Source organism: Myripristis murdjan, chromosome 6, assembly GCF_902150065.1.
Source record: "Myripristis murdjan chromosome 6, fMyrMur1.1, whole genome shotgun sequence".
Lineage (NCBI taxonomy): Eukaryota > Metazoa > Chordata > Actinopteri > Holocentriformes > Holocentridae > Myripristis > Myripristis murdjan.
In genome coordinates this window covers 17,510,745-17,521,971 of record NC_043985.1, presented here as the reverse complement: position 1 = coordinate 17,521,971, position 11,227 = coordinate 17,510,745, and the positions used below count along the sequence as shown (strand labels likewise).

At 42.2% G+C, this 11,227-nt stretch overlaps 2 protein-coding genes across 2 annotated transcripts; both read left to right on the top strand.

The window, feature by feature from the left end:
- The first annotated feature begins 102 nt into the window (after positions 1–102).
- On the top strand, positions 103–1,594 carry LOC115360550 (P2Y purinoceptor 4-like). The gene is made up of 2 exons (XM_030053525.1): positions 103–123; positions 536–1,594. The coding sequence occupies exons 1-2, from the start codon at positions 103–105 to the stop codon at positions 1,592–1,594; spliced, it is 1,080 nt and encodes a 359-aa protein (XP_029909385.1).
- A 1,161-nt stretch (positions 1,595–2,755) lies between these two features.
- On the top strand, positions 2,756–10,389 carry slc17a6a (solute carrier family 17 member 6a). The gene is made up of 12 exons (XM_030053830.1): positions 2,756–2,841; positions 4,373–4,628; positions 5,160–5,278; positions 6,350–6,464; positions 7,598–7,685; positions 7,892–7,978; positions 8,073–8,215; positions 8,312–8,461; positions 9,419–9,551; positions 9,640–9,750; positions 9,832–9,959; positions 10,060–10,389. Exons 1-12 carry the CDS (start codon positions 2,756–2,758, stop codon positions 10,387–10,389), a joined length of 1,746 nt encoding a protein of 581 aa, XP_029909690.1.
- The last annotated feature ends 838 nt before the right edge of the window (positions 10,390–11,227 follow it).

Sequence of the window (11,227 nt, the reverse complement as noted above, 5' to 3'; positions counted from 1 at the left end):
CAGCTATTCAGTGTTTGTTCACAATGGTGGGTGTGCTTTATACCAAAATATACTGGCATTGTTCTTTCACTTGGCAGGCAGCTAAGCCACTGTAACAAAGGCATGGGCAACACTCAAGTTCAGGTAGGTTAGGCTCACTGTGTAAGCTTTATTTTTCATTTTAAAAACCTTTTTTATACACAAAGACAAAATACATTTTTGGTAGCCTACAAAATTAGTTATTGTAGGCTAAATGTGTTCTTTTCATTTTTGGGTGGTTATGCAGAGAGGTTAGCATAGGGGTTAATTGATAATTTCCCCCTCATCAAATGGAAATAATTAGGACTCCCCATGTTTTTGTGTGTGGTTATTGGTGTTAAAACAGTTTTAATAGTGTATTCAAAATGAAGCGAAGCTTTTATTTCAATTAAGCTCGGTTTTCTTCTGATAGTACAGGCTAGTTGAGTGAAGATCGCGCAACAGTTGAGGAGATCAGGTTTATCCTTGATCAGTGCTAATATGGCCAACTCACTTCTGACCCTGTCTAACTACACAGCCTCCAGAGACACCCTTCTGCAACCTGAACAGCCCGAGCCAGGAAGGGCTGCTCTTGGTGCAGTTGCACTTGATGCCAGGCTTCTTCCTGCTTGTGTTGATCCTCGGGTTGCCCCTCAACCTGCTCTCCCTCTGGATCTTCTTCCACCGCCTGCGGCGTTGGTCCCGCAGCACCGTCCTCCTCTTCAACCTGACCCTGGCTGACACGTCCTGGCTGCTGGCCTTGCCTTTCCTCGTCCAGTACCACCTGGACCACCTCCACTGGAGCTTAGGGCTGCCCTTGTGCAAGGCCGTGAGGCTGCTGTACCACAACTACTTTTACCTAAGCATCTTCTTCGTCACCTTCATCAGCGTGGACCGCTACCTCGCCATCGTGCACCCGCTGCGCTCACTGGTGCTGCTGGGTCGCCGGCAGACCAGCCTGCTGTGTGTGGTGGTGTGGGCGTTCACCGTGGTGCTGAGCATACCTGTTGCCAACATGTCTTTTATCCAGACGTGCCCTGGGGACAACCGCACCGTCTGCACTCTTTACATAATGCTAAGGGGAACCGGGGAGAGCCTTCCCTATTCCCTTTTCTGCTCCATCACCGGCTTTCTCTTCCCGCTGATTTCAATCTGCTACTGCTGCCTTCGCAGCGTCCGGGAGCTACGCCACCGCCCCGGTCTCCCCCACCAGCAAAACAAGCAGCAGCGGCTCAGACGGGTGCTGAGCGCTGCGCTGATCCTCTTTGCGCTCTTCTACCTGCCCTACCACCTGAGCCGAAACGCTGCCATCATGATGAGGACACTCCACCCTGACAACCCCGGTTCCTGGCAGCCCGCTGACCTGCTTTTTGCCCTGGAGATGTGCTTCTGCAGCCTCAGCACCTGTGTCAATCCGCTGTTCAGCTGCTTCATAGGCCGCCAGTTCAGGCGGGAGTTTCACGGCACCTTTTCAGTGATGTTTACCCAGTGTCCAGGCGTGATGCTGGCTTCAATATTGTCCCAGCGGGAAAGGAGGACAGTGGCGAGGGAAGGCAAGACTACCGTCACCCCTATGTGCACACTGCCTGAAACATAGATCCTGATTAAAGAGCAGTTCAAAAGTTAATTAATGTTTGTAGTTATGTCACATAAAACTGTAGGCCTACTGGAAACCTTTGTGTCTTATTTGTTTAAGCTCTCTGTGTCCGTTTATAAAGTGGAATTTTAAAAAGTGGAATTAAAAAAAAAAAAAAAATTATAACACACCTTGATTCCAGTCTCCCGCCTCTGTTTTTATCTACACGCTCTCCATAGCCCGTATAACTTCCCTACACAACACTGCCTCGGTGTGGTTGCCCGCACAAATCTTTCAAATCTAGCTTGACATGCATCCATGGAGCGCAGTTTTCAGTATGAATTCTCTCAGGTTATCCCACGCACACATCTCTGCGCCATTTTTCTCTCAAGTTTTAACCATGTCGGTAAATGCCCTAGGACAATCTAAAAACAAGGAGTGAATGGATGTGCAGGGAGGTAGGGCTTTTTTTCTTTCTTTCTTTCTTTTTTTTATTCTCCTGCATCTTGCATCTTGAACCTTGTTATACGTCAATCGGTCTAAACTGACGGAGAAAGCGCTACGCAGACCTTCTTGATGCAACATATTTTAAATAACAATAGATTTCCAGAGGGGAGCGGTGCGTGTGGACCGCGGGAGGGGCGGGCTGGGTGCCAGTGACGGGAGCAGCTGACAGGTAGAGCACACAGCTGAGCGCTGCGCTGTCCGCGGTGCTGAAATCTGCTCCGGCTGCTTCACGGGCGATTCTCACCTCAGATAAGAAGAGTGGAGCTTCCACATGACTGCAGGGTGAAGCTTTCTCCATCCTCCGCATTTCAACGACGTTTTCCATAAGAACTAGCACAAATTTCTAACTTTTTTTTCGTATTATCATTTTATATGTATTTCATTTTGTTCGCTTCCGATCGTTGGCTGGATCTTAAGATGGCACTGCATGGATTAACATTGCGCAAGGCAAAAGCGGACTTATTTGACTGCTGTTTTGTGACTGTGAAACCAGCCCTATCAGACTGAACGTGTTTCCCCCCTCCAGCTCTTCTCGTTTTTTTCCTGGACATCGAATACTGTTTTTACTCTTGCTGAAAGAGTGGCACATTATTTGGATTAATATCGTAACAATATGCTCGTTAATGTTGCAGCTCAGTTTGTTATAGTATCATAGAATTTTAAAATCATTTGGATATGGAGCCAGGAAAGGAGAGAGCTTTCCCTCCCACTAAAGAGGGAATAAAAATGCTCGCAGGAAAGGCCCTCGGGAATTTACACAGGTAAGGCGAAATAATGACCATTTTTGCATGCTTTATTAGTTCTGCTATAAGAAATTCAAATGAAAGACAGATGTTAACAACTGATTTCAAAAAGATTAAAAAAAAAAAAAAAATCATCGGCTTTTTCTAAATGTGGTTATTCCTACAATTCAATTAAAGCCAAGAGGGAAATCACATTTCTTTTTTTAAGATGGATTATGGACAGGATGCCGAAAAGCACAGTCGTGGGGCCCGAATATTTAAGGATCAGATATTTCCCTGGAGGATGATTCCTCCACCAGCAGCTGTGGGTGTTTTTAATAATTAATGAAACAGAACGAGTCGTGACACAGGGTCGGAGGATATCTATTACGGTATATATCCAACTGTATGAATTCAGGATCGATGTAGGTTTCTTCACATATATTGTCTCACTTTATTCTTTGAGTCACGAGCACATTAATGAAATCAAATCGAAGGGAAAACTGATAACTGAGTGCAGAGCAAATAGGCCAGCTCTTTCAAAATTAGAGTGGACAAGTTGTAGATAGCAAGGTCAATTTAACCATCTTCATCCACATTTCAGCTTTCATTCGCTTTTGTCAGATGGGTTTAATTTTGATATAAATATTGTTTCTTATATTTTCATTGAAAATAAGACAAACATACAGTGGTTCAATATTTTTAGGCAACAAACGAAAAAAATATAAACCCTCTGGAAACATGGAGCATATACAAGGGAGATATTACGAAATGCCATTTTCTTTTTTTTTAGAAACAGCTAGGCTACGTTTAAGGCCGATCGTGCTCATAGCTAAAATGGCACTAAGTTGATCAACTTGATTATAGGCTGCAACAGAAAAACGTCACGCAAAGCAACGAAAAGGGGAAAAAATGCTGGTTGGTTTCATTTAAACTGTAGCACAGGCCTGTTATTTTACAGCACAAGGCCTGCACTTACAATCAGTCAGTTTTGAATGAATCTCACACTTTTAGCAGTTAATTCCAAATCTGAGTCAAAACAAAATCTTAAGCTCGTGTGATGATAGCTCATTAAGCAACAAAAGAGCAAAATTAACTCTAAACATAAATGATGGCGATAGTGCTGCAATGCGGTATGAAGGTCATTTTGTCTTCGATGCAGAAACATGTAAGGAATTTCAGCATGGAACGAAAAAGGCAATAGTCACAACAATCCAGCCTTAAGGTGGCCTATACCAAATGAAAAGAGGAAAATAAATACATTGCCAAGGCCTGTCGTTGATAAAACACATTGTAAAATCGAGTGCGTCTGTGGCATATAAACCAGCAGTAGCATATAAGACATTCTGGTGGAAAAAACAGCTGATTGGGGCTTTATTTTCCGCTCCGTGTGGAGAATCAACTAAATGATTACATAGACTACATTTTTTTCCAGAACGGCTCTGGCCTTCATTTAAAAACCTCAGTCTGATTTCATGTTGGATTTTTTTTTTATTAAGCCAAGGTGGGTTTTACAGGATTTATGTAGGCAGGAATTTAAAACTGAAGCGTATGACGCATCGTTGTGTAGGAAGCTGGAGAAACGGCAGCAAACAGGTGAGGTGATCGAGCTGACGGAGGATGGGAGACCCAGGGAGGACCGGGAGAGGAAGGCGCCCCTGTGCGACTGCACATGTTTCGGGCTTCCACGCAGATATATCATCGCTATGATGAGCGGGCTCGGCTTCTGCATCTCTTTCGGTATCCGGTGTAACCTGGGTGTGGCCATCGTCAGCATGGTCAATAACAGCACAATTCATCAAAACGGCAAGATCATCATCAAAGAGGTGCTTATAATCCCCGCCCCTTCCCACCCCTGTAATCTGATAGGTATTATGGACAGTCAGCAAGAGCCTATAGACTAATCAATAACTTTTCACATCAACTTCTGGTTAAACTGACGATAGAAGGCATGGGGTTCCAACTGTACACTTTTTATTTGAGTTACAGTACTTACATGTCTATTATTATTATTATTTTTTACATACATAAATGTAAACCTTTTCTGAAACTGTAATCTACTCGATATATTGGCCTCGTAATTGCTTGAGTAACCAGTGATGATCATCTACTGGAAGCCATGTTTTTCCTATCTTTCTAATTTATCACTGGCAATTCTCATTCCATTCAATTCAATCAGATGTGTTTAATCTTTTCAAATATTTTTTTTCTTATGTAGCTACACTTAAAAAAGAGACATTGTGAGACCACACTGCCAACAAGATGAGCCGGATGGTGTCTAAATTCATTTTATATCGAAAAATGTTGAACACGACAAGACAATAAAATGTGCTTTTATTTTTTTGTGTGTCTCAAAGAAAGCGAAATTCAACTGGGATCCAGAGACTGTGGGGATGATTCACGGATCCTTCTTCTGGGGCTACATAGTTACTCAAATTCCAGGAGGGTATATTTCCTCAAGATTAGCAGCAAACAGGTAACTTTACCCAGTGCCTTTTGGAAATAAGCAAATTTATAGGCTATTTAGAGACATCAAGTAATGCACAAAATGAAGATTTAATGTTTTATTGGTGTGCTTGCTTCATCGAAGCACACACTCTATTTTATTTTATTTTATTTTTCTTATATTATTAATATTATTATTGTTATTGTAAATCTATATGGGATAGTCAAGTGAGTGTCGTGGCTGTGTTTGGAGGAAGGAAGCCTGACCTTACAGCTGATAACCCGGGGATTTCACTGCTGCCGCCAGGCGTGCCTCCTCATGTTAATGAGCTCCCATGGGACAACCATGTCTAATCCTTTATATTCAGAGGCATGGCAACCACAGCAGCCAAAGCCCTGTGTGAAATGCGGTTCAGTGTAATAATTATAATATGATATCAATGGGCATAGCCTACCGCATCACCACGGTGTTAAAACCCATTCATTAGTCAATAGTATTTAGACAATAGGATGTGTGCAAAGCCTGTGTGTGACAGCCGGGAACGTTTTGCAACACAACAACAACAAATATATGCGAAATTGCATGAGGATGCTAAATATCAGAGCAACAACCGTCAATCCAGATAATAATAATTCCAGAGGAGATTAAAAAAAAAAAAGAATACAGCGAAATACGAATCACCGAAGTGCCTGTAGCACTTTAACAGGATTTTAATGGATGAGAGAAACTAAGACCAAACAGCGATTTTTGAAAAATGTAACCCCCACCTCCACCCACCCTCTCCTCCGGAAACTAGGCCACAGCTCAATAATTGGCTGATGTGTGTAGCATCCAGTTAGAATTTGTCAATGCCATTAATTAATTAATTTTTGCATTCTTGTGCAGAATTACAACTCATAATATCATTATTATTTTGAACAGAAATTCTGCCTGTTTTAATCATCATGACTGTAGTCATGTTGATTTAATCTCCTCAGCTGTAGAAGATGTTGTGGATGATGATGATGATGATGATGATGATGATGATGATGATGATGATAATGATGGTTATGATTATAATGTAATATTCTGATGAATAATACCAGTAACCTGTTCATTCAGAGTTTTTGGGGCTGCCATCTTCCTGACATCTACCCTGAACATGTTCATTCCCTCGGCTGCTCGAGTGCACTACGGGTGTGTCATCTTTGTGAGGATATTACAAGGCCTTGTGGAGGTACTGATGAATGACTTGAGCTTTACACAGATTTTACATAGTCATTACTCTGTCTGTATCTTGGCAGATTTAGATCTTTACAAGACTCATATTTCCTAGGTGAGAGCTGTCCTCTTTTTATGATGAACCCAGCTCTCAGTTAAATTGTCTTGACATTCCGTATTTGTTCAAAGTTCACAAATCTCCTATGACAATATGGATCTCTCTGGTTTTACAGTGCTAATTTGCAATGGAAAATATAGCCTATTATGAAGAGACCCTGTTCATTTTGCTGTATACAATTGCCAGATTATTTTGCAAACAGCTCAGAGCATGCACTGATGAAAACCCTGAAAACCAGGGCTTACAGATATTGGCTTACCTGTGAGAAACAGCTCCATGTCCACATAGAAGCAAATACAACAAAAGGGATAAAAACCACTCGATGCAGATGGCTACCTCAACTCAGTGGAAAAACCAACGTTTCAGAGAGATGCTATTATCAGACTGAAGGTCATCCTCCTTTGTCATTTTGTTTAGCTGCATACTGTCGTTTGAATAGAGGCTCACGGCCATTGAGAAACATGCGCTGTGCTCCGCGACCATCGACTTATTACTGCAAATTAAACATTAGCATTTCAGGGTGTCTCCCAAAGCAAGCCCCAGCAATTTGTGTCTATCAATAGTTGATTGTGTGCCACTTAGTCTGTAATGAAGATTTAATGGGGACCAATTCAAGTTTTTTTTTTCATGAAGAGGGTAGTCAGCTTGAATTTGCACTGACTCACACCTAACCCATCAGTCTCTATTAGAAAGGTCAGCTACAATGAATGTCAGTGTGGTTGTTATTACGTACAATTTGTCTTGTATGTCTCTGACAAATGGGAATAGACTATGTTAATCAAACCGGCTATCTTTAGATGGTACAAATTCTAATTATTGAATCAGGCAGTTCAAAGGAAATGTTAAATTTATTGATGAATTTGGCAAATAATTGGCCTACCTTTAACTGAAAACAGCTCGTGCATGCACAAGGGGATAGAATTCAGAGGAAGAGGTGTCAGAGTCAGAGGGATATGATGTTTTTGTGTTGGTCAGATAATGGGTGATGGTCAGTGAATGGTGTGTCTGTGCTGCCATGTGTCACCGTGCAGGGAGTGACATACCCGGCCTGCCATGGAATCTGGAGCAAATGGGCTCCTCCACTGGAGAGAAGTCGTCTGGCAACTATCTCCTTCTGTGGTACATAACCTACACACCAAAACACAAGACTCGCTCATTCGTGTCATATTGATTTTTCTAATGTGTTATTTTGTGTGCTGCGATATACTGGGTTTATAATTACAAAATATTGTTCCTAAAAGTGTGTAAGTGGACAGCGCTGCTCTCTGAACAAGAAGCCAGGTTCAAATTCTGCTTGGTCAGACACATTACTCTTTACTGTGTAGGATCCTATGCTGGTGCAGTGATAGCCATGCCTCTGGCTGGGATCTTGGTCCAGTACACAGGATGGTCCTCTGTCTTCTACCTGTATGGTGGGTATCACTGTTCTGGATTTGCAACAGTATGGCTATCTCCATAAGGGAATATGTTTGACTTTTAATGTTGTAATTCTCCTGACGGATACAGGATCCTTTGGAATGTTCTGGTACATGTTCTGGATCTTGGTGTCCTACGAAAGCCCGGCAGAGCACCCCACCATCACTGATGAGGAGCGGCGTTACATTGAGGAGAGCATCGGAGAGAGCGCTCAGTTGATGGGTGCAGCTGAAGTGAGGCTCCACTTCACATCCCTTGTTTTGTGATGCTGACACAAAGTATTTCTATTTTTGATTCTATATGTGCCCTTGGTTTCTGTGTTTCAACAGAAATTCAAGACCCCCTGGAGGAAATTCTTCTCCTCCATGCCTGTCTATGCAATTATCGTGGCCAACTTCTGCAGGAGCTGGACCTTCTACTTGCTCCTCATCAGCCAGCCCGCCTACTTTGAAGAGGTGTTTGGATTTGAAATCAGCAAGGTAAACAAAACTCTCACAAATACTTGGTATCATCACAGCTGAGGACATCCATTTTTAAAATAATGTGGATTATTTTTTCTTAAAGTCACAATGAAACAGCCTCTGTCTTTTTTAATTTGATGTATTTCCTGTTGAAACAGGTTGTTTGAGTGGAGCTTAAGACAGAGATAAATTGTTCAAAAGTGTAAACCAATGGGAGATCAGTTAAGCAGATATAGGGATTTTTTTTATGTGTGATTATCCACAAATATTATACATTTGTCAGCTGAAATTTGTGTGCATATTTACTGGTTAAATGTGGCATCACCACTGATAAGAGACTGTTTTACAGAATGTAGAAGTAATGGAATTTTAATATAAAAGTAGAAAAAAAGAAAGAAAAAGAAATGATTAAATTCTAACATCTAACATCTGCCAGTGGGGTAAAATGGTTTCAGTCCAATATAAATTATCTTGTTGAATGCAATATAAATTTTCTTGATGCTAGAGCTGTGTTCTGCCTTATTCTGCCTTGCTTCTGAAGGGGATGTTTTCATCCCATTGGCATAACATTTCACTTTCATGAATTGTTAAAATGGACACTTATTGCAGTGGATTCCTTCTCAAGGCACTGCGGCTTGGATTGATTTCCTCATCCAATATCAGTGAATGTGTCACCCAAAGCAAACAGTTCCAGTTAATCTTAGAATTTCATAATCTTTGCCCTCCTGGGAGAGTGTGAAACATGAATCAAACCGGTTTGACAGCTGTAATTCAGGTGCAGGTTGAACTGCAGGCACCTCATGATTACTGCAGGTGAATTATTGCTCAGCTGTAAGACTGGAGTCAGAGGTTGAAATGCTCACAAACATTTCCTCTGAGACAGTAAGAATCATTTTTTGTGACAATCACTTTGTACCTGTCACATAAGGTTGCCTTCAGACAAGTGTTTCATGGCTGTGGTGCGTGGTTTCTCAGGTTGGGATTCTGTCAGCGCTCCCTCACTTGGTGATGACCATCATCGTGCCCTTAGGCGGCCAGCTAGCAGACTACCTGCGCACCCATAACATCCTGTCCACCACGATGGTCCGGAAAATCATGAACTGTGGAGGTGAGAGTTTAACAGCCTCTAATCTGGATTGTATACCAGATGTATCACTTCTAAAAGCATCATTTAACTGTCATGCTCTTGTTTATAGGGTTTGGAATGGAGGCTACTCTCCTATTGGTGGTTGGTTACTCTCACAGTAAAGGGGTGGCTATCTCTTTCCTAGTTCTGGCGGTGGGATTTAGCGGTTTTGCAATATCAGGTGAGTCTCAGGTATTTCTCAGCACTTCTGTAAATTAAGAACTGCAGGCGAAACACAAATGCTTGTTCATCCTTGCTGCAGGTTTCAATGTCAACCATCTTGACATCGCTCCTCGCTATGCCAGCATCCTAATGGGTATATCCAATGGCGTGGGAACCCTGTCGGGGATGGTCTGCCCACTAATAGTGGGAGCTATGACCAAGAACAAGGTGAATCATTTATATTCAACTATATGAATGTTTAGCAAACACCTGAGTAATGTTTCAGCCTGGTCAAACCACTCAACTGCCTGCTGTGCTCTTTCCCTAGACCCGGGAAGAGTGGCAGTATGTCTTCCTTATTGCCTCCCTTGTGCATTATGGGGGTGTGATCTTTTACGGGCTCTTTGCGTCTGGAGAGAAACAGCCATGGGCCGACCCCGAAGACACCAGCGAAGAAAAGTGTGGTTTTATTGATGAAGATGAGCTGGCCGAAGAGACGGGTGACATCACCCAGGGTTACGGTGCAATGGGCGGTCCCACCAAAAGCTACGGGGCCACCGCGCAGCTCAATGGAGGCTGGGTGCAGGACTGGGATAAAACAGAGGAGTACGTACAGGAACCGGCCGGCCAGATGTACGCTGAGGGTGGCTACTCTTAGACCAGACACGTTCATGTTGGCAGTTACGGTGAGTTGACTTACATGAACAGACTCTCCATCATGGATCGCACAAAGGAGCATCAAATTAGATATTTAAATTCATTCTGTGTATTCAAGTAAAAATGGTTATTTGTTTCAAACTGCCAGTGTGAAGAAATAGCTGAAGTTCATTGCAATGCAGAACAATCCTCACTAGATCCTCGTATGTTTCTCATCACATCCACCGGACCTGAGGCCTCACTATACAGTACGCAGTTGCAAAGAAAACTGCAGGCCTACAGAATATTGTACTTCTAGGGTACCCAAACCTCATAACTCTACTTGAACAACGTGAGCCAGACATCATTGCAGTTGATCATAGGGTCTTTCTCTGAAATACTGTACCACTCTGATTGCACTGATACTATAAGTATTCTAAAACAAGATTCTATTCTATTTCTCAAATGTGTTTTATGTATTGTATATACCTGTATACTGTTTCTGTGAGACTATTGTGGATTTGGGTCGTTGATCTGTGTTAACATTAATATAAAAGGCCATATTTTTCATGGACAGTACCTTTTCAGGGAGATGTCTGCTTGCAAAAAAGGTCTTCTTCTTGAGCAAGGCCTATAAAACACTATATGACAAAAATAGCGTGAGTGAAGTTGAACTGAAAAATGTAGAATTTTAGTGTGTATTGTTGCATGAATTTGCTCAAATCAATGTTCAGATACAGCCTCCTGACAGTCACTGATAGTCCTCATTCCGCCTGCTGCTTTGTTCTTAGATAAGTGTTTTTCTGCCATTATAAGTAATAAAGTGAACTTTCATAATCAGGTTCTGGTAGTGATGTGAG